The sequence below is a fragment of the Xiphias gladius genome, chromosome 6, assembly GCF_016859285.1.
Source record: "Xiphias gladius isolate SHS-SW01 ecotype Sanya breed wild chromosome 6, ASM1685928v1, whole genome shotgun sequence".
NCBI classification, from domain to species: domain Eukaryota; kingdom Metazoa; phylum Chordata; class Actinopteri; order Istiophoriformes; family Xiphiidae; genus Xiphias; species Xiphias gladius.
In genome coordinates, this window is record NC_053405.1 from 7,162,415 (window position 1) to 7,187,109 (window position 24,695).

Below are 24,695 nucleotides of genomic sequence, written 5' to 3' on the forward strand. Positions count from 1 at the left end.
ACTTAAAAGATTCATTGATTATCAAAATTACAGCTCTAATACTGTGCTGTACTACTATACTTTACCATAATGTATTGTTTTTGATTTTCTGTGGTCCAGGCAAAGAAGCTGGCAGCCAACGCTAGAAAGATGAACATCACGCTGAGGTTCCTCCCCATCACCTTCTCTAAGAGCAAAGAAAACTCCACCTTCTTCCTTACAAAGTAAGAAGAATATGATTGCCCGGGTACAGATGACATGTTTACTTAAAACAAAATATTATCATCTTTCTAGTCTCTAGCTGTAGTTTGGCAAAACTAGTGTTGCAGAGAGTGTAAAAGTAACACCAAGTTCAGAACATTTTTATCAGTTTAGCCAAGACTGCAGAGGTAATTTAGTGACTCAGGCTCATCACCCCCCCTTATGCTCCTTAGCAGGGAGTCGCTCTTCCTCTTTGACACAATTGAATAAGCAGCCGTGATATCCTTATTGATTTAAATAAGACTACAAAAACTTTTACTTTGTCATTACTGTATTGATAAAGTCATGACCATAATGAAATATGTACGTAGTTATCCTCTTCTTAAATATCCTACATTGGCGTCACTGTATCACAGAAAAGACAAAACACTAACATTCTGTGGCACAGACTCAAGTAATACAATGAATCTCCAGAGCAGCACTGCTAAAAGCCTAAATGCTGCGAGACTGCTCGTGATTCGCTCAGTCACAGTCGTAGGCAACACCTCACGGTTTTCTGAGTTTAAGTCCTGCTTAGTCTGCATCAAAATTAGGTTTTGATTAGTGATGTTTCACTTAACCACAGGATGGCACTCTTGTTGAGCCCTAACAGCAGTTGTGTCTAGTGCCGGCTCTCCTCAGGTTATCTCCAGGCAGCCCTGTGCATGATGATGAGACATGGACATCCACTCATATCTTTTGAAATATGAGTTACCAGAGGCAGTTGAGGTATCGCTGACATTATAACAAACCGAGATGGGTTGAGGCTAGCAAAGATATCAAAGGGGATTCAGACATGGCATGGCAGAGTTTTCAGTTTTACTTTATTTCACAGCAGTTCTATGTTGTACAGGACGGGGACCCTTTTAAGCTAGTAAATTGCAGCCATCTTCTTGGCCCTTGTCAGATGTCACCACTGACGGTAGACTTGTAGCTTCCAACCGGCAAAGCCACACCCATGCACACTCCCTGCCGGAGATCACTTAAGCTGTATTCCATGCCGCAGGCAAACCAACATCGGGCAGTTTTCAAGGCATCCCCCTCCTGTATGATAGTAGTCCAGTTAAAGGAACAATCTGTAAACTACTGCAAGGCTAGGTGAATAAAAATTAGTTCAACCCTAGGTTAATTGTGTTTCCCATTCCGTAATAATGTATTAAGCTTTTTTGTCATTCATTAACAAAGTACATATTTGAACATCATTATGCCCACCATCTGTCCGTCTATCCTCTCTGGCTTAGATATTATAGGATAAGATGTCAAAAAGTTTGGAATATTAGCATGCTTGGTACGTCCATGCTAGTTGCAGACTAGTTTCAGAATGATCTCTTAGAAGGTAAACACCCAGCTGCTCATCTCAACCTCATCTGCAATTTGTTGGAATTAGTTTCATCATTTATAAACATACTTGATATCCTCATAAGTAGTTCTCTATTGTCTTAGCCTCTATTATAGCTGGATGACCTCGGTGTCGTTTACTGACGTCATTGATTACATTCACAAAATGCGAAGGATCTTCAAATAAGCATCGTCTTGTGAGACTTTGGCTTTACCCACCTTGTGACCAACGAAGAAACTGTAATAAAAGGTAAAAATACATTTTCGTGATTAATGTGTTATTTAGATTACACTTAACACACATAATAATATACAGCTGGCAAACAAGGTTGATGCCTTGTCATGCCTAGCATCTTTTCTCCCTCCCGCCACTCATGTCCCAATTTCTTTTGAGGCTGAGCCCTGCCACTCTAATCCCTCAATGGAAGAATAGAGGAGGGGAAGAGGGGGAAATGGTTATTGAACTGCATATTAAAGTTTTACAAGTCTAAAGTGCCAAGGCACAACATTGGGTGCCAATAAGGATTGCCACTAAAAGAATTCTTTGTCAGTCTGTCCAGCTGGTTTTATGTTGTTACTTTCCCCTTCACCACCCTCTTTTCCATCCTTAAAGTCTGCCACTCTGTCATGTCTGCCTCTGGTGTTTTGCAGGCAGTGAATTGAATGTGCACGTCACATCTCAGGATGAGGCGGCATTATGTCAGGTTATAGTAGCAGACTCTACCCACCCTCCAACCCCACACTCCCCATGGTTACAGAAAGTTTTTGTAGGATGAGACCAGTATGTCTGTGGAGTTTTAGTTATTGTGTAAAGGTTCAGCCCCTGCGAAATTAGCTAACTTCCCACAACTGCTCCAGCAGAAGACACAAGAAGAGTCTTTATTCTTTTGCTGTGACAGCATCCGTAGGGGAATCATGAGCAGGCTGCACAGTCTTATTTCTTTGTTTAGTCTGGTTAGTCTCAGTATGTCTCACTGTGAAGATTATTCAACTAACTGCAACAGCGTGCCATTCACAGACCAGAAAATAGAGACAATGGATGGGATGAAAGGTATACAATAAGTTGTGAGGGATCGAGAGAGAATGTGCTTCAGAATGTACCAAGTACATAATATAAAAAGCAGATGTGTGAGCAGTGTGACTGCAGCTGGTTAGCGACATATCCCTGCTACGCACTCGCACTGCCAGAGAAGGATCATTACTGGCAGACAGCTGACTAGAGCGCTTTCATGCCTGCCGATGGTGTGCGTGCGTGTGTCTAAGTGTGAATGTATGTGCATGAGTGTGAGTTTGTGAGCATGTGTCTCTTTGATTAAATGTTTGTACGCGAAATAATGACTGTGCAACTACTTTCTTTCCACTTCTTGCCGGTGACTAATTTCAAAAACAAGGCATGAACAGAAAAGAGATTGACGAAAAATTACAGGCTGCCTCTCAGTCCAGCCCTTGGAGGGTAAGTATATAATAGCTGGCATTTGGCAGAACATTGGGAGTAGTTGTGTTAGGGCGGAATTATGTTTTCTACAGCCTCAGCCTGGCATGGCATGGCTTTTTCCTCATAGACGGCTTGAGTGGACTAGACAACATACTGCATAGGCATTTGGTGTGGATAATAACTGAACGTATTTCTTTAAGACTTAATTTGTAATTTGTAATATGAGCTGGTGTGGATTTGCGCCATGCATGTCAGAATATCCCATATATTGGGATTCAGACTCAGTTAACCCAGTTCTCTAGGTTAGAGGAGACTTAAGTTTGCTCCTATATATTCACAGGCGTTAAAAGAACAATGAACACCGAAACTGAGTGCTATTTGTTGATAAAACTTTTTGTAGATGAAGTAAAGTTATAATCAACCATGAATAGATTTCATGGGCTGACTGAATTGAGTACATAGGTGTGTTTGAGACACTGTGTGATGCTGCGCGTTATGTAGGGTTTTAGCTTGTCAAACCTCCTTGAAGTTAATATACCCTAAAATATTCAAAATGCACCACGCCATCCATTGCATGCGTTTATGATACTAGCATGCTAAACTCTGCCTCTTGCCTATGTTTTCTTTTCAGTGGTCAAACAAGCTGTCTCCTCCATTTTGCTGTAATCTCAGCTTCACATAGAGCCAAAAACTAATAAAGAGTTGTCAGACTCTTCGTCGGCATCCGCTTGTTCATGCTGCAACTGCCTAGTCCGTAAAAGCCTTTCTTTCTTGCTGTATGCAGTTATGTTACTATGGAAAAGGAAAGGCGGATGCTCTCATACTTTTTTTTCCTGATGGTGGCACCATACTAAATGGCATGTTATGGCCACCTGCTGATCATCTCTACCCATAAATGCACAAAACAAAATTAATATATAGATGTAGACCACTTCCTGTCAAAGAGTTATCAGCCAGCTGCTGAATTTGGTGACTACAATATTGGAAACAATGGTTCTCTGAATATACATGTTAACATCTAAGTGGGTCCATGCAGAAAAGGGTGTTATGTGTAACCCAAGGTCCCACCTCCTGAATCTTAACAGCCTGTCGTTTGGACCTGAGCATTGAGCAAGCTGATTTGTTGATCCAACTCCTGTCGAAATGCCGGCAAAAGATGAAAAAGAAAAAACATATTAAAAGTTACATGAACATTTGAAGACCACGTGCACGTTTTCGCACATACATTCTGGAAAAGCATTTTCCAGCCTTGTGTCAGCCGTTCTTTAAAAGACTTCTCCAGATTTCATTACAACTGCAACAGCATGGCAAAGAACGTGGTGATTGTTTTTTCAGCAGTGTTGCAGAACGCTAGGTCAGATTGAATCCTATTTTATGCAGGTGCTACAAAACTACTAAAAGCTAAAAGAACATAGTTAGCTTGCTGTCACCAAATATATAATGGTTTGCTCTTGTTCCCAAGTGGAGTCAGAATATAGCTGACCAGCAGAGTTATCTCCTGCTATGAGGGTGAAGTGGAAATGCACTTGCACAACATGCCAGAGCTAAAGCTTGCAATACTGGGACATTAGAAAAGGGTTATAATTTTAATACCTCCGTTATACCAATTCATGCAATTTTGAAAATGCTGTAATGTAGCAGTAACGTTCATCTCACGTTTTTATAGAACCTGAGTTGTGTATGAAATATTACACTTGGTTAATAAATGCAGTAGTGAATGAAAGCAGACAGAGCCATATTTCACCACAGATTTCATGGCGGGGGATGACTCCTCATCACTGTGTACATTCACATGCACTACGACTCCTACTTTCCAAAAATTAAGTTTGAATTAAACAGTCAGCAGCACATTTAGTCAAATGTTTCTAGGCTCCAATAGACAGCCTTCTGGCTGTCATTGGCCTGATTAACCACTGTTGATGCAGAACAGAGCATATGCCGGCTTCCATCAGAGCGACCCTCACATCAGAAGGGCAAGCGGCAGTTTCATCAGTGTTGCAAACGCTGTCATCACAATTGGCCACATAACTGTGGGCTACATGCTGCTCTCTGGCTCTGAGGGAAATTCCAAACTGTAAATTAACCAGAGATGTAAGTGTGCTGCATGAGCTAGAGAGAACATAAACTCGCCATGTGTCATGTTTGGTTGACTGAATTGTAATAATTAGGTTTCCGTGAGTAGTAATTACATAGTGTTGTACTTGGACAACTTTAGTGTTAATGACTTTTGAGAACATTGGCAAAATATATTGGCAACTATTGGATGGATTAACTTGACATTCGTAGTCCCCAGAGGATTAATCATAATAACCTGGGTTATCATTTCACTTTTTATCTAGCACAACCACTCGTCCAACATGTGATTCATGATTGGATACCCACAGCTAATGACCAGGCATATCACACCCAAACTTGTTTTGTTATTTGTTTTTTTGTCCCATTAGTGGTATGAATCTAAGAGTACCACAAATTTCACCCTTTCTTTTTCATCCTTTCAGAATTTTGTTTCTTCTCACAAGTAATGCTCATGAAAGCCACATGGAGCTACTGGTGTGACTGTACACTAGTCATCTGTTACATTAAGACAGGTATTTAGACCCAACACATGTTAGCATCTTTGTCCTCTGGACTTTTCAGGGAAAGCAGTCCCATGGCTTAATATTGCAGCGTTTGCCAAAAAACTAAGGTTCAAGCCAGAACGTAAAGGAGGAGTCTCAAGATGCAGCTGCCTGTAATCTTTGTCTCCTCTCTCTTTCGTCATCCATCTCTCAGTCACTCCACCCTCTGAGGTTGTGGATCCAACCATAGTTTTGGATACTGGATTTATTTGTTGTTTCTCTGCAGAGAGGCCCCAAAGTCCTGTCATCTCATTCCACTGACACCCACTTGCCATCCCAATACTGGCATCTGCTTCTGATGGGCAGATACACGGGACACATGTTTTCATATGTTGCGCCATTTTTTTTGGATCTGTCCAATCCTTAATCCATCCAGATGGATTTCTGCTCCGACTGCCAGACCCCCAGTCAGCTTTCTGCTCTCTACTGTTGATGGCATAAGCAACTCCGAGCACTTAATCAACACTGTGTGTTCTTGTTAATTAATTCATCCAGTCCTCCTCTTAGTCTGCTTTATTTCTCAGCGTCCCTCATGGATCATGGCAGTCAAAGTTGCATCCTGAAATGCTAAAGGGTCCGATATGCTTAAAACAAGGTAGTTTGTGTGAAATGTCATCCGAACTTGAAGGCAGTGCAAAAGAAATAGACAGACACGTGATCCCTCTCCAAGAATCTTTAGTCTTTTGCATGTCTTTGTTGATTCAACGCAGTGAATCGAACAAGGTAACTGCTCATAATTTCGAACAGTCTCTCCTCAAAGTCATTCATGGTCATGTACTCAGTAGTACACACAAAAAATGACGGAGGGAGCCTCGTGAAGAAAAAAGTAAGAAAGCTTGAGAGAGACAGTCAAACACTACCTTTCTTTTACACTCTCACATCTGCCAATCACTGCGTGAAGTGGGTATGATTGTCAGATTTTCAAAATTCCATGCAATAAGCCATCTGCTACCTTACACGGCCTTTGTTAATAGACAGTGTTTCCTACAAAAGGGATTATTCCTCACACAGCTTGTTGGACCACAAGAAGCTTAACTATATAAAATGAGATTGGCATATGGCCAGAATGGAGTGGAAAATGTTAAACATGTTTATTATTAATACTGTACCACTGATTAACTTTTTTTTTTTTTTTTTTTTTGCCAACAGAATCTGATTCCGGCAAGTCTATCAGCTCATGAGTGAGGTACTGGATGGTTATCAATTTGTAACTATATGTGTGTGTTTGCATACATGTGAGGGAGAACATTCTTCAGATTAAAACATTTTTTTAGTTTAGTCAGAACAGTTTATGATCAGGCTTTTCACCTCTGGAAGTGAGCTCCAGATTAAGATTTCTGATTTTGCTGTTGGAAAGAGGGCTCTGTTAGATGATCTAATGATCACTTTGTTATAAGCAAACTGTGGTCTTCAGTTCTTTTTGTAGTCCATTTATTATGGACTTTAAACCAAAATGTCACCATTTGTACACAGCCTTAAAAAAACAGGCTCTGTATTTATAAAGCTATTCAGGGCAAAAATGACTAACTTGGCTCTTGCCATAAATGACCACATCCATCTAAGTTTTTTTTAATGTTAAAGACAAAACACTGTCCTGAATCATCACTCTCACTTTTGCTCACTTTTAAGTCTAAGTTTAGGACTTGAATAACTTAAATTGCCAGCTTGCATATTAAAATCAACCCCAACATTGATTAACTGAAATATTTTACCATTTTATTTTTACAAATTCAACAACAGGCCTTTCCTTCTAAAAGTGGGGCTTTCAAGGTTTCAAGATGTCCTAAGAAGTGCAGTCTAGTGATTTCAGCTATTTTTATTGTTTAATATTATATAACCTAGTGAGGAAAACAAAATACTTTTGTTCTGCCAATTTAAGAAAGTGGAAACAACAGCCACCTGCAAAGCATCAACAGATGACTGCTTCTATCCGCCCTGCTGAAAATTACTTGAAACCCCATTATTTTTTTTACCCGAGACACTGAGGTTTCAGAATGAAACAAAATAAACAACCTGAATCTGGAGCTTAAAATTTTACTTCCAGAGCTGATGATAAACTGCCCTGTCTACTCTCTTACAAAAAACACAAAACACACATACACTTACAGCTTGAAACCCATTTAATTCATCACTCATGAACTGAGAGATTTAAAGGAATCATGTTTTGTCCCTAGAATCAAGCAGCTATTTACTTGTACAGTATTAATAATGAAACGTGTTTACATTTTTCCCACTCTATTCTGGCCATGTACAAATCCTATTTAATTCAGTTAGGCTTAGTTCTTGTGGCCCAACAAGTTGTTTGATGACTAATCCCTCTTGAAGGAAAAATGCCCTAAAATGCAGGCCGTGAATAGTAGCAGATTTCTTTTTGCCTGGAATTCTGTTGAGGTTATAAACCTTTCATCATGATCTCTCTGCAATTTAAGTGTCTAATCTTTTTAAACAGGCATGTTTTAAGGGCGACTTGTAGCCCTCTGTACATGAGGGAGCTGTACCGCACAACTAGCTTTTTACTGTTTGCCACTACTCTACTTAGAGTTTAAATACCTTGCTCGAGGCCCTTCAGCAATAACTGTTGGGGGACTAGGCAGTGCATTCTGTTATTTTTAAGGAGGTTCTGGTATTCATAGCAGGCGTCCTCTACTGTTGGTGCTTCTGTTTTGACTTTTTTATGCTGCTCTCTCCTCGTTTTTCCCGACAATTAATGATGGCACTTATCCCAGGTATGCACTGTGGCCTTGCCTGAAATGATTGCATGCATCTTTGGGCAAGCCCCTTTTCCATTGAAAGACATAGTTTCCATTTGCCGTAATGACAGAATAATGGCATCACACCTGGTGCTCCACCCTCATTTGCTTGCACGTATAAACACACACACCTGCACACACATACAAGTGCACATACACTGAAGCACCAAGGAAGAAACTCAGCCAGAACTAAGCAAACACACAAATTCCTCTGACTAAGGGGTTAGAGGTGTTCCTACAGTTACGTAGGGAATCCCCTCCCAGCCCATGATCTACACTCCCAAACAGTGCCTAATGCTGCCTTCACTACTCACAGCTCTACCCCTTCACCCTCTCCTTACAACCAGGTGGAAACTCATAGCTGCCTTTCATTGGGTGTTCTGCCAGTTCTGCACATATTTCTCCATTTTTGAACTCCTCCTACCCATCCTGTTTCTGTTTTCAAGGGAAAAAAACATGTCCCCAGTTGTATAATGGTGCCACCTGGATCCCCAAAAAACAACACAAGCGTCAGAGCCTTGCACATGTTGAGCAGCTTGGGCCAGTGATTATGGAGTTTCTCAGAATATGGACTTCATATCTTTGCTTTTTTTTAAATGTATTTGACCAGTATTTGCTGTGCTACTCCATTTTACCTTGCACCTGTTAACACAAAAAGTGCACTGTTAGCACAAAAGTGACCCAAACAAAAGCTGAATGTGTCAAGTGTTGAACCATTATTTTCAGTACAAGATAATGAAACATATATTGTTAAAGACTTGCTGTGGTTATTGCCCTGCAAATATGTATGAACCTTATATGTGCTATACTGTACTCATTTGACGTAAAATACGAATTTCATCTTAGGTCCAAATGTGGGTCCAAATTATTCTCACCTCGAAATCCTTTGACATGACTACATCTGAATATCGATGTAGCTGCATTACATTATAGTTTGTGCGTCAGTCTGGCTGGCCAACACTTTGGCCCAGAGTAAAATAGAGATCAAGAGATTAGCAGGAAACTTGGTACTTACATTTAATGGTCCTCAGGGCATGATCCTAATGACTTTGTTGATTTGTTGACTCAGTATGTAGGTCCACCGCTACAAAATTTTCACATGCACTAACTAATGTAGCTGATGAGTACATGATTGTGTTTATTACTGATTAATTCTTTAGTCTATGAACTGCCAAAAATTAGCAAAAATGTCAATCATACGTGTCCTTTTGTCTGATTAACAGTCCAGACCCCAAAGATATGTCATTCTCAATTACATAAACAGAGGAAAGCAACAAATGTTCACAACTGAGAGACTGAAACGAGATATGTTTTGACATTGCTTCATAAATAAGGCTAAAATGATTGATAAATGATCAAAATAGGGATTTTGTTAATCGATTAATCAATGAACTGACCGATCATCAAACTGCACATACAGTATGCTAACATAGTAAACATTACTAAATTACAGCGTATTAGCATAATAGCACTGTAGCTATAGATTTCTACCCCCAGAATGAGCAGAAATCTCTCAGAGTTAAATGCAGATTACTGTGCAGAGCTTTGTTTTCGGATAAGTTTGAAAGGTTTTATATTAAAGAGGTCAAAATAAACCTCCAAGTTGTGATCTTAATCTACTAAAGCCCTAATAACAAGGTTTCTTGCGTATACCTAACAATTAAGCTTTGCGTCTTTCTGAGGGTATGTTTCATCTTCATTCCTCAGATCCATCAAGGCCTCCAACGACTTCTCCTCCCGGAGAAGAGGTTGATGAATCAGCTCCACACTATATATGGCAAATTCTGTGGTCTTGGTCAATGCAAGTCCTTGTAGTTATGTTCAGCACTCAGTATGTGGGGTATATGAATCTGGAAGAGCAATAACTTTGAGTTTCTAATGCCTTGCCAATAGCCTATATTGTATTTCTTAGGGGCAGCAACAATTGTACATTTCTGTGTTGCACTTGGGTTTATCTACAAAGAGCCGTTCCTCTCTTCAAAGTCAAATTAAATCAAACATGACAAATTGGTATATAGGCTGCCATAGTTCAAATGGCCGTGAGTGGCAGTAGTCAGCAAATTGCTGGTAATTGCTCTAATTTTTAAAATATTAAAAAAGGGTGGAATTACATCTTGTTATTCATAACTCCCAAACGGTTTTATATATTACATCTTGTTGGCTTTTTCTGCATTATGGTGACAGTAGTAGATATGAGCACAGCAGCTGTTCAGAGGATAAATGTTTAGTTGTAGAGCACGCCCAGCAACCCAGAAAACCCAACCACATTTAATAGTTACTGCCCCAAAGCATTACCCCAGAAGAGGGGATCATTATGTGATATCCACCAGCTGGTGTCTTAGTATTGAGTGTATATGTCATGGTCTCCGTGGCAACTATGGTTTATTCATTTACACCCACACACATATACACATGCACACACACACATATATATATATATATATATATATATATATATATATATATATATATATATATATATATATATATATATACACACACACACACACACACACACACACACACACACACACACACACACACACACACACACACACACACACACACACACACACACACACACACACACACACAGGGGAGCAGCCAGGCGTATTGTCTTGGACAGATTAAGAGTGAATCCATTTTATGCTCTGAATTAAAACAAGGGCATTTGTGTTTGACTGTGAAGGAGCACCGGTGACCTCATCTGTCTTTGTTGAAAAACAGACATCAAACACTGAGGTTTTTAAAAAGCTGAAACTAAAAATGAGTTTCTCTTTGTCTCATTCAGGGTAAAACAGTTCATGTGGCACTTGAAACTCATCTTTCCTCAGAGCAGCACAGAGTTCAGTCAGAGGAGGTGGGTTACATAACAATATTCAGTTTCTTTCATAATACACTCATCAAAATTTCTGTTGAAACACTGGTGTTAAGTATCAAAAATTCTTTCAATACTCAGAAGGACAACTTGTTGCTGTAGAAAACATTTTGATAGATACAATATATCTTGTGTGTATACTGTAGACTGCTACTGTATGTGTTTTTTTACAGAATTATTAAGCTTCACAGAAATGTTATCAAAGCTGCGACCATGATGTGACTTGATTTGGATTTTGATGTCCACATATTTTCTCTTAATTTTGCTTTTTCCTCCACAATCTCTTTTTCATTTTAGGGTGTCTGACACACAAACCATGGAGCAGATCTTGACCCCTTATATCCACCCTACCGAGTCGGACCCTGTGAGGCGCCAAAAGTGAGCTTTGTGCCATTAATACTTAAGTTCCATTTGATATTTTTGTTCTGATTGTTTGTTAGGATGAACAGATCCAACTTTTTCACTCCCAACACTGATACCCATCTCAAACTTAGCATACTGGTCGAGTACCAATCGATACCAGTGCACTTTTTTTCCCAAAATATAAAATCGGCAAACCTCTCTTTATGGACGTGATGGAGGTGTATGAAATTGCATCTTGGGTCCTAGGTCAATGTCAGCATTGATTCCAATTCATATGATCATATCAGTGCATCCCTAATTGTTGCTATTTACCCACCGAGGCCAAGCATCCAACTCACATTGGTGATTTTGTGAATAGTGCTAAGTAGAGGTGCGCCAGGGTCTTTGCTACAGGCCGTTCTCATCTCTCCACTCCACAGTTCCTGCTGAATTCTGGAGCAAAGCCAGACCCCCTTAGACTAGTCGGCTGTTTTGCTTCAGTCACTCATGAATAGAAACAGAAAACGTAACAATGTCATAATAGACCTAGGTATCAACACTAGTTTGATACGTGGCTTGGAAGACTTCTGACTTTAAGGATAATGACTGCTGCTCAGCTTGTTGTTTTCTCTTGAGAAATTCAAATGAGCAGTTTTACTGTTGGCAAAAACTGTGTAGCTGGGTTTAGTTAGTGGATTCTCTTGTTCATAACAACCGGGAGAGAGAGTGGAGAAAACAAAGCAAATTGAATTTCTCACAATAATTGCTGTTGTAATGCAGCTATAGTGATACCTGCACTTTTAGCGGCCCCAGTTCCAATGCTACTGTGACGCAGTTACATACATCTGTTGTTGCATCACATTGTCCTGGGGATGTAATGTAGCATATGAGCTTTTTGTGTTGTTGAAAACTGTTTGGTCAAGATTCAGCTTAAACGTCACTGTTGTATTTATGAATCAGCTGTTAAAACTAGAGCTGACTAGAGCTCGATTGACAGGAGATTAATTGGCAGCTATTTTAATAACCAGTTGACTGAGACAGTCATTTTAAAAGCAAAAATGCCAAATAATCTCTTGTTCCAGCTTCTCAAATGGAATGTTTGCTATTTGTCATAAATAACAGTGGGTTGAATATCTAAAGGCATTCCATAGACTAAGCCCTTGTGAAAACACAGAACGGGAATGGCTGTTTATATTTCAGATTTACTTACCAACCGCACCATTCTTTATCTAAAAATATCAGCCATTTGTAGCCTTGAATGCGGCTTTGGTTTTGATGACCTGTAACAGGTCCACTGTCGCCTGCACGCCAGACCAGACCCCTTGTAATTGAGTTTGGCTGCAGTGTGTACAGACAAAGTACAAATCAGTCTGCATGTACAAGAGCCCTGTTTGTGAAGGAATGGATCAGGGCGCAAATATAGCTCTAAACAGATTCACATTCACAAAGTATTTTATTTTGAAGACTTTTTTTCTCCTCTCCACAAAAAAAATTCAAATATATTTTCTATTTAAAATTTAAATTAACTGTAGAATGTGAGCATGTGTGGTGAATTTAACGCTCTGTTGATCTGTGACATCTCACTTTGTCACAGCTGTGCTCAACTTGAATGTAAATGTGCAGAAAATGTTATTCAAAGGTCATTTTCAATCCCGATCTTTCATATCAACCAACTCAATCCAATTTAACTCAAGAAGGATTCGGTCGGCGTCTCCTCCTCCTGTTCTGTCTAATTCCCACAATCTTACTTTCCTACATTTATCTTTGTAATTTTGCTCCTGCTTCACTTTCCTCTTCATTTCCCAGGCTCATGTTTCTCCCAACGTTAACTTCAAGTCTTTGAACAAGGCAGGCTCTTTGATTGCAGAATACTCAGAGTTCCTCATCTGAACCTCTAACAGAAGAGCAATCTGACTCTTCTGACCTAAGCCTTATCCTGATAACAGTCAGCAATAAGCAGTCTACTGTAAAACCGACATCAGAAGCATACTGTAGACTGGTGTACTTCTTTAACAGACACCTGACTTGGCCCACAGCCTGACATGTTGACACAGCCTCTGCTTAGTCTAGATTCAAGTGAGTGGAGGTTAACTCTCCATGGCCCGTAGGCTGGCTCAGGTACCTGGGCTATCAGTGGCATGGAGGATTGTCCCTTACACAAGATACTTCAGTCAGAGCCTATACATTTCATATCAATCTGCATGCCAGAAAAGTGGACATTTGGGTCTCTGCTGTGCTGCACTCAATGAGCTCTCTCAGCCAATGTACACACATTTTTTTTTCTTGTCTCTTTTAGGTGAGGTTGGATTTGAGTCGCTAACCCCCAGTGTTGATGTGAATTTCTGATTCAGGTTGAAGATGTACGTGCACGCCCCATTTGATCATGTGAAAGTCTTCATGAAGGCAGAGGGGAGAAAGGCTAACTCTGTGAGGTGAGACTCGCTGTCTACTTGTCACCTGTCTTATTTCACACAACGAATAATGTGATATTTTCTTGGTTGACATCAGACATATTTTTGGGGTTTCCATAGTCATTTCAATTGCAGGGTCAAACCAGAGATCATGGTCTGCTAGGGCTGAACAAGGTGGGTACCTGCTAAACAGGGTTTAATCCCTGGTATGTTTGACTTTGTTTTGTAGTACAACACTATAGAGAAGAAAGAAACTCAGGGAGAGGGAGGCGGTGCATTGTGGTTACATGGTATGTGTCTTCAACCACTCAACCACCTGAATGCCCCTTCAGAGTTTCTTTATCATACCTGACATGGTTGCTCATACAGTTTTTGAGTTCTAACACAATTCTTAGCCAAAGTTGTAGTGTAATTATTAATAGAGCAAGAGGAATTTTGCACAGCTAAAGGGCAGTGGAGCTAATGCAGAGGATGGGATTCGAGGTCATTGAAATTACCCCTTACAATTAAATAAATTAGTGGAAAAATAACTTCTTCATGACAAATGTTCAATTTCAAGTAAAGATATTAAACAATGCAAGTGCTTTCATTACGAAGGCATCCCGTCCATGTGGCCGCCACTGTTCGATTAGGCTTGCCAGTCACGATTGATTTATTCAGTGTGTGCGAAATCGACATAATTTGCACTGTAAATTCCTGCAAAGCTACACAAGCTTCGCATTCCACTGATCAAGAAAATTCTCTGCATCTTCCATCACTGCTTTCTGTCACTTTCTCACTCACTCACTTTGTTTCCATAATTTCTGTCCTGTGTGCCCTCTCTTCCCGTCCTATCGGTCTTTCTTTTAAGTTTTTTTTTCACGGGGGTCTCATGAGGGTTTCATGAGGATGGTGTTGATAGCGCCCATTTGCCTCGCCTTCTTTGGAATTCTTTGGCTGTCCTCCATTTCCACTTAGTCATGGAGTGAAAGATGTTCCTTGGTGCTCATAATCACTACCCCCCTGGCCAGCATGAGGCGTCATGAAACCTCCCATCCCATCCTTCATCCTTGTTACACACGCATGCTCCTTTTGTTTTACCCAGTGGGCTGAGTCACACTCACTTTCTAAGCAGATCAATTATATTTTATGGCATTATATAAAGAGGAATTACTGAAAGACAAGTGTAGAGATGTGACAGCTCAGTGTGAGCCAAGGTTTAGCATGAGCTCTCAGGCTGTCACCTTTAACCCTTTTTTGAAGTTAATGAAAGTTTAAATGCTTTTAAATGTATCATCATCTCTGATGCCACACACCTTTACGATATCAGCTTTATGGTTCCAGTATAATGATAGTTTTATAAATTGCAAGGTATTTTATAACACTGCATAATGACAGATTAATAATACATAATGTTCACGAGGTCATAAAGTTCCTGTCAATCTTCTTATTTAAAAAAAAAAAAAAGAAATAAAATAACACTAAAGATAATAAGCCCTAATCATAAACAGACATACAATTATAATGTCAGATGTTTGTTTCTGGACAAAAGTGTTATTTACGACCACAGTAAGACCTCCAGAACGGTTTTATGCATTTACAGGTAGGTCTTAATCAAAATTTGTGATTATTGACTTTTGCCATCTTGCCCTAGTTACTCCTTCTCCATGTTTATATATGGATGCAGACTTTATTACACTACCACACCACAAAAACAAGGAACACTTGTGCCCCCTCCATTATGTTATATAAGCGTGAGTCGGAGAAACAGGATCATGAAAGCCTGATAAACCCGGGGTTTTCTCCACATTGTCAATGTGTAGACTCCCCTCCATCACTGCTGGTAGTGATAGGTATACTGTATATGCATGCCTGTGTGTGTAATAGGATACAACCGTGCAGATGTTTTACGATTGCAGCACATTCCTCAGTGCTCACAGGAGGAACCCAGAGCTAAATATGTATGTGCTATGTTTTATGTGTAGTTTAGTGTAATGAATGCGAGCTTAGTGATACCTTGAAAGTAATAGTTTCAAGGAAACTAATAGTTTCAAGGTAGACAGTTTCAAAAGTAGACAGAGATGATAATGATGATGTTTTGCTGAGGGCTTTCATAATAACATAAAAATTGAAAAATTGGAGTTGACCTTGCAAAACTTTATCGTGCTGCAAATTCAGATTTACCCATCTACGCAGTGTATTCAAGTGAAGTAATCCTACCTGGAAATCCTCTTAGTCTCTTCTGTTCTGTTGACTAATCAAGTACACGGTTTATGAATAAAATAATAGAATGTAAATATTTTCACAAACTTGTCCGCAGACAATCAGAATATCCTTTGTCATGATTTTGTTCAGGCTGACAAAATCCTGCTTTAAAATAGGACCAGGCATCTTTTTGTTACAACAGTAGCTTATTGTATTGCTTATTGTATTGTATAAGCTTTCAGGCTTTGTTACTTAATCCATGTTGAGATAAATAAATGTGTCAAGAACCTCAGTTTCTGACTACACATTTCCATGTACAGAAAACACTTCACTGTCCACTTTATTTTCTACCTAGTATTTCAGCTCTACCAGTTTATAGTAGGCACCTTTGTTTCGGCATCTCAGTGTTGGTGACGGGGCTGGTATCATGAAATAGTCACAACAATGTGGCTTTTAACTTGCATTTTCCTGAGAGATTTTAAAGAAATGAGTCTTAACAGATGTTATCATCCACATAACAGCTCTACCCATTTCTAGAAAAAGATTTTATTAATGACTCCTAAACAGCTATTAACCTGATACAGTCATAGTCATTAAGCAAACAATTGGAGAAGGCATGTTTTGACTGCGTCTTTTCAAGTCTGTGGAGTAAATCATTGGCATGAATCTCACTCTCCATCCCACTTTCTCTCTCAGTAATCTTTTCCTCTCAAAACTTAATAGCTGTGAGTGTGGGTTTGTGTAATGAAGGTCTGTTTAGTCTGTGATTCAATTTTTAGTAAGTGTTTATTGTCAACTCTGTATTGAGGGTGGCTGAATGGAAGTACAGCAAAATTAGGATGCTTGGCCAAGGGAGAATCACTTTACATTAACTGGTACAGTTGCATAACAGGACCGTGGCCAAAGTATAGCTCTTATAAGAAGAGAGGCCCCTCCAGACTGAGGTCACATCCCATTTTATGGGTCCCAAATGGGGTCAAGGCATTGCAACCACAAAGAGGCCTCCACTTTTTGAGTAATGCATTCTGAAATGTAAACCCCTAATTTTGAACTGTATCATTAATGTTATGAAGTCACGACAGCAGTAGTCATGGCTACTCGGAGGCCATTCGCCACGTCTTACACAAAGGGCATGACTGCATTATTTGTTGTTGAATGTCTACGGGAATATCAACCCGGTCAAATAAAGGAGCTCTTGTGCTAAACTAAACATAGATGTGGAATCAGTCAACATCCTCTTACTGGAAAGGAGACAGACTGGGCATCAAGGGAATCATTCACACCCTTCTCGATGTTTGTTTGTGCTATTTTTTAATGTTTATTTTTATTCATTCCACCCCTGAGATCCAGAGGATGCCCTGTCCCCCTATCCCTTACCTCTTCTCTTCCTCTCACCGCAGTGTTGACGTGTCAGAAGTAAGAGATGCTGGTTTTACATTTGCAGCCAAAAAAAGGAAACGTGTGTGTGTGTGTGTGTGTGTGTGCATTCTGTTTCCTTAACCACTGTGTGGACCTGTAAGACACTGATGTTTCTGTCCTGCCCGAGCAGTGCTTTCTCTCACATATTTGCGGCACACCTTTTCCTTATACCTCCTGAGCCTTTCGATCTGCTCTCCCTCAGTTTTCTCTAGAGCTATGATCAAGTTTGTTTCTTTCCAGCAGGTCTCCTGCAATGCTGGACCGGTTTTGGTTATTGTCACTAAAATAGCAAGGCATGAATAGCAGCAGTTAATAGTGCATAATTGTTGGGTGTCACAGTTACAATATATCTGCCTGTGTAAATTTGTGGTCATCCTTATTTAATGAAGTTCCAGCAACCTCAGATGTACGTTGAGGTTATGGCCCAGGTTATTTGCAAAACAAACTAGTTCATACAAAGTGTCCTCAGTCCACATCCGAAGGCAAAAATGCTTATACATGTTATGAATTGCCCCGTTTGAAGGCAGGATGAAACGCATGCTCTCATAGAGTGGACAAGATGAGCTAATCTTTCATATAGGGGAGATAATGCCACACACTTTCCGACAGTCTCTCCAAACCCCAAAATATTCTCTGCCACAAATGCCCCTCCATGCACCACAGCAGCAACTATAATGGATCCACCACCATTGCCTTTTATAACCTTGTGACAGTCAAATTCTGGAATCCCCAATTAATTTTGAGATGCCCCTGTTTTAGTGGACCATTTTTGTTGATGTGATCCCAATTCCTGGAACAGCCCAACGGAGCTCTTAGCTTCATGGAACTGCCAAAACAACATGGACGGAAGTCTAACGCGAGGACAGTTAGTGTGCCAAAATGCAATGCTTTGTTTATGTAGTTTGGTTCTCATAACTCATGAAGCTCTGCAACAACGACAGTGGCGAATGTTGTGTATTTATGTGATCCTAAGCAGCAAAGCATGCTGACAGTGATCCATTTTCAAGGGAAATGGGTTGGGAAAAAAAAATTCAATTTACAGTATAATAGTCATCGATGTCATATTTTAAAAAAACACAATTTAACATTAAAAGAAGTTAAAATTGTAATCTTTGTTTAAATAAGGCCAAAACGTGTTTAGAATGGGGCTTCCATTGTCCATTTCCTGCTGCACTGGTTTCAACACAGAATTTGGAACAATCCAAAGTACTCGTGGGGCGTGGGGGACTAGTCCATTATTGTCCGTCATTCACCCTCCACCCTTACGGTCTCCGACAATGTGTGAAGTTGTACACATGGTGTATGTCTACTATATACCCTATGCTATTTGGGTGATGGGCTTTTAGATCCAAGCAACAACCAAGTGATTAAGACCAGGACTGTCAGTAGTCTTCATATTTTAATGTGAAGTACTCAAAATGAATTGCAATGACAGTGTAACATTTTATGTAAATTCACTGTTTCTGTAGTCGAAAATGTGTATACTATATCTGGCTCAAAGATTTTTTAAATCTGCACATTCTCACATTAATTTTGTTTTTCATACGTTACAATTTTGGCATAAGCAGAACATACATCTTTCAAGGTCAAATTGATGCATTCTTAACATTTATAAATGAGGCCCTAATCTGTCCTAATCATAAAGATGCATAACACTGAGGACATAATATTGGCAACAAAAAAGCTGACATAAAAAAAATACCAGGAAACATTTGAAACCCTTTGCAGCCAGCAGCATCCAAAGAGTGTCCAAGGTCAACATGAATCAAAACAAGAACATTTTTCTTACAATATCTGAGTTACAAAAGTCTTACAGTGAGTCACTTTCACAAAACATCACAGGTATCTACTAGTGAGTAGCTATGGACATGTCCAATTTATTTTTGCAATAGATTAACCCGAGATTTCAACATAAATATTTTTTTATCACAATAATGTCTATTCAGTAACAAAATATTTTCAGTGTTTCCTTACCATGGTTATCTCCCTCCTGATGGGTCCCATCAGTGGAGGGGAAACAATAGGAACCTCCCTGAAGAGAACATCAGTCCTGTCCTCTGTTCTGTTCATTCACTAGAACACTATATAGAGACCAGATGTGTGCCTGTTCCTTGGCTGAGCCATCCAGCCATGTTTCTAGAGGTGGCCAGAGCTTTAACAATCCCATCAACACCACAGGGAGCCACAGTCTGCTTTGCCATCTACCCTTCTTTCTCTGTTGTTTCCAAACACATATGTTTTAGTTTAGCGTGTATAGTCACAAAAATAAAAAACATCCACTAACATTCATTTGTTACAGTTAGACATAAAAACAAATGAAATGGAAACAGCATTTGTCGAGTATGCATATTGCAAATGGATGCAGGCTTTTTAGATATCCTGTTTTTACTTGCTGCAATATTTTTTTTTTTTTTAATTCCTTTTTCGTTCTACTTTATGATCCATTTGCCAAATATTGTGTCCATCTTTGCACAGCTTATTTCTACTCTTCTGATGTGGAGATTTGTCAGCAATACCCTGCAACCATTTGTTGTACTCTGGCAAGAAATTTCCTGTGTTATGAAACCCACAAACTATCACTTCCTTCCTTTATCCTATCCTGCAGGAGATGCTAACACATATTATCTTTTATTTCGTAGGATCATGTGAAATGATCTTTAGCCCACCTAAGACAAACTCCTCCCGGTAGGAGAGATTCTTGGAAGCTGGCCTTCCAGTAAAGACCTGTAAATGTCACATAATAGCAGAATGCTTTGATTGGCTTGGGGAGTGGGTGTCTACCTGGGCGGTTATCAGTCTGCTTGTGCTTTTAGCAAAACAAACCATGGTTCCATAAATCTACAGTCTGTCAGGGGTTTGACATCTGGTAGGCATGATGTCAGTTACTGTATATACCCAAAGTACCTGATTCCTTGCATCTTGGTGATGAAAGCCTAAGCTGGATGGTTCTGAATCAGTTGAATGTAGAGGCAACCAGTGTCTCCCAAGAATCCAGTTAACTGTTTACGCTAGTGATTTATGACCATCCCTAATGTATGACAGGAGTACTTAGAGACAAGACTAGACTGATGTCATCTCATACAAAGAGCTAAAGGAGGGGCAAGACAACGACTCCATGTGCTTGTGAATGATGCTGTTGATTCTTGGTAAAGTTAGTTTCCATCTCTTGAGACGAACACCAAGTAGGATCTTCAGTTTGCCAAGCCATGACTTAAATCTCTATCAATCCTCAAAAGATTTTCAGCCATCAATGTGCCACAGGCAGCTGGAAATAAAAAAGCTGCAGTTGCCAGTTAGGGTTCCAGCAACAGCTGCCATTTTTCGCTCTGTCTTCATTGCTACCAAGCACCTAAAAACTTCAAATTACCTACAATGAGCCCAATGTCACATAATTTACCTAGCATGCTGTAATTGCGTTGTCTTTTAATCATCTTGCCTTTTTTGTGCCTCAATTTTATCTGAAACAGGTACCATGAGTTGGACATTCAGAAGAGCCTAAGGGACAACCTAAGCTACAAAACGCTGATTGAATATCCTGTGCTGCATGTTGTACGCAGAGAACATTGGAAGGAATATCCACTGAAAGGACCAGGTAAAAAAACAAAAACATCTTTATCTAGTTTTAAAGGTCACAAATTTCCTAAATCCTACCCTTAAGCTAATTTCTGCACTAATACTAACCTACTGATGCTTTATTTGCAGAAAATATTTTCTGCATCTCTATTCAGCTTGCATCCCTTTTCAATTTTCACCTTTTACTTTTATTTTTAACCAAACAGGAGTGTGGATATATGGCATGATTCAAAATTCTACGTAGCTCCAAAACGCCATCCCCTCTCCACTCCCCCCGATTCCAGCAGCATTGTATCACGTCCTGGTTTCTTCAGCTGAGACTTTAAGACTCCCCGTTCCTGTATTTTTTCACTATGGCAACATGCTACCCCAACGGAAATGAGTGTGTTCTGCACAGCATCATGCACACCAAGTTAACCTCAACAGCAGCCATGGCCAAAAAGGATCAAACATGGCTTACCGTTGAACAGTGACTTCATGAGTTGTGAAATGAAAGAAGATGAGAAAACAGGAGTTCTGCCTGTACTTTTTCTCACCTGTTTGTCAGTCTCTTCCAATGTCGGATGTTTATATCTAGAAAAAGCACACAGCGATTTCTTCCTATTCAGATGTGCAGTGCGGTCATACAGCGTCGTCTATCTCAGTAGGGTTAGCGTTAGCGTATCATTACACTGTCAGACCCAGACAGGCTGAATGACGAATAAGGTAATTTTAGTCTGAGTGTGTGTGTGTGTTTTCAGTGATAAGGCCTCGGTGCCACACTGTTTTCCTATAATGTTAGCCATAGAAACATCCCGATAGTTGCACATGCCATGGCCTGGGAAGCTGGGCAGGAAGCGATAACAATCGGACACTGTGGCAGCAGCATATTCAGTGAGGATAAAGTAATGTTAAGGGTCTATCAGGCTCCATACAGGCAGCTCGCAGCTGGTCAGTGTTCTGGTTTAAACTACATTCAGTTAGTTGAGGTCGACTCTTTATTCATGACCTCACTGACCCTAAGCCAGCACCTCTGTATTAACATTTTTTACCTCGCAATTATTTGGATCAGATTGTTAAATGACCTTTTAATGTTACATTTCCAAATGTACCCGCCCCTATGTAGGAGAGAGAGAGATTAAGTAAGAACAAATGAACAAAATGTAGAGGGAAAGTTAGCCCCATGAACATTTTGCCAAACCAACATATAGTCTCTAGTAAGCAAAGCCACAATAGTATAATGTTTGAGATAGGTCAGAGAAGGGTAAAATCTACCGATGGTGAAAGAAGTCGGACCGCATTCCCCAACAAACTAGCGCCTGCCGCCAAAGGGGTCTGCCCCAGTATGAGGACTGTTGAGCAAGTGACATTGTGTTGGCCATACATAAAGGTGGGTGGCGTAATGAATAAGTGCTTCTGCAAATATCGGAGGGGGCGTATCCCATAGCGATTCATTCATTCTTCTCAGAGAACCGGGATAACACAAGTAACCTTAAGATTTATTGACAGGTCTCTTACTGGACAACAACTAAATCTAAGTATGTAATTGGTTCTAATGCTGTGAAATGTTTGTTTACTTCAGTAATGTTTGTCAACATTGGACTAGAGCAGGTCTACCTTTTTTTTTTTTTTTTTATACTCAGTTGAGAATGCACATCTCCATCTATAACTCAAAGTCTTCAGTCATGTATGTGAACGAACCTCAAATTTACATGGTCAAAGTGACATGGGGCCTTTAAATTCAGTAAGTAATGGTCTGTGCCAAAGACAAATGGTTAATGGGAGAAAGGCATAGCTTTTTAATTGCGTCTCATGTTACAACACAAAGAAGAAAAGCTGAATTACATTAGTCTGTCATATTATAGCCTTTATAGCCTGTTTTACTATGTTATAGCCTCGCCTGTTTTTTAGAATACAGGCGAAAATGTGTTTGCCACGGTGTCTGAGGTTTAAAGGGAATTTTACGCAGCTGTGTGCATGCATTATTGCATGTGTTTTATGACTCACCACACTGTATGGACATAGTGTCGCACAGTAATTGCTTATAATTCACAATTATCGTTTTACAGTTTTGTATTCTGCAACCTTTCTTTCACACATGTTCACCTTACTTTATTGCATAACTAACCGCTTGGCACGCTGCCTAATCCTGGAAGCCAGCATGGAGCTAAAAGATCCGTCTCTTTCTCAACATTTCTGTTTAAGCATGACTCCCCGCTACGCCTAACCATTTTTATGCAGCACTGATCGACTGTGTATAGGTTTGAACATGTAGGAATTCTACTGTAGTAGTGTTTAATCATGTTATCCAGAAATGGCCTTGTATTGTTTCAGCTGAACCTGCGTCAGCCTGCAGTAGTTTTTCATCAAAGAGTAAAGGGGTGGACCCACAGAAGGAGGATGTGACCCAAGTTTCACCATCCCTGCAAGGGTCTTGCGCCGCAGAAGGAACCAACATCTGGACGGGAGCTCCAGAGACCAGCCCTGAAACTGAACCCCCACAGGAGAAAAGGGCCAAGAGAGAATCAGGGCAGGAAGAGCAAGAAGAGGGTGAGATCATAGACAGTAGTGAGGAAGATAAACAGGAGATGGAAGGAAATGCTGAAGAAAACACCCCATGTGGTAATAGCTGTGGCGATGCCAAAAGCCCTGCTAATGACGTGCAGGTGATTAAAGATGAACTAGGAGACAGTGTGGACACAGTGACAGCAGCAGGGACTGGTGTATAAGTGAGCACATTACTGGTTCCACTGAGAGTGCTGAGGTCAGCATGACTAAGGAGGATGCTATGTAATAGCCTGTGCCTGTTCATAACCATCACTGTCAAGATGAGAATGTATCAGCTAAAGCTGCTGACAGCTGTGGATTGGAATGATAATACCCAGATGTTCAGGATGAAATTAGAGAGGAGGCAGACATATCTGAGAGGAAGTCATCAGTCTTGTGGCAGTATACAGTGTTTTCAGTCCTTTTATACAGATTGTTTTAACTGACAAGTATAGTGGTTTACCGAATGTATCACTGTGTGTTTACAGAGAATCATTTCCATGTTAATGTTTATAATTTAGGTTTGGCCTATCTGTATGGAAGCATACTTTCCTAAATAAAGACTTCCCTTTTTTTGAAATTTTATATTTGTTTTTATACTGCCACACATCAGTGGGGGATGCTGACACTAGTATCGTACCAAGCAAAACAAAAATAATGGTCATCTCATCTGCATTAATAATTCATTTTCGAAGCTCATTCTTTACCTCGGAAAGAAGGGTTGACTATCTTCATCACACACTGCTCATGCTCTGAAAATACCGTCTGAAGGTGTAGCTGTTCTGAGGCTTTCAATCATCATCAGACTCCATCTCTTCATAAAGATCACATGATATGGTTGAAAACTTTTAGAACGCTCAATAAATGGACCTGGAGGTGAAATTGTTCTGTCAAGTCCTGTTCCCAACGTAAATAGTGTGCGCCGTGAAACAAGAAGAAAAGAGGAAGTTTGAATGATTCGACTACTGGGCAAACTCCTCCTGCTTATGACGATCATGCCAT

The 24,695-nt window shown here is 40.0% G+C and overlaps 1 protein-coding gene across 3 annotated transcripts in view; it reads left to right on the forward strand.

Annotated features, from left to right (window-relative positions):
• The window catches only part of znhit6 (zinc finger HIT-type containing 6), a 35,207-nt gene extending 10,940 nt beyond the window's left edge, over positions 1-24,267 (forward strand). For 2 of the 3 annotated variants that reach the window (XM_040128466.1, XM_040128469.1), the window contains exons 5-10: positions 100-203; positions 11,152-11,220; positions 11,536-11,616; positions 13,932-14,012; positions 21,062-21,186; positions 23,481-24,267. In XM_040128466.1, coding sequence (XP_039984400.1) covers positions 100-203; positions 11,152-11,220; positions 11,536-11,616; positions 13,932-14,012; positions 21,062-21,186; positions 23,481-23,875 — 855 coding nt within the window. In that variant the 3' untranslated portion in view covers positions 23,876-24,267. The remainder of the gene's footprint in view (positions 1-99; positions 204-11,151; positions 11,221-11,535; positions 11,617-13,931; positions 14,013-21,061; positions 21,187-23,480) is intronic. The other variant, XM_040128467.1, reaches the window with a different exon arrangement.
• Positions 24,268-24,695: the final 428 nt, after the last annotated feature.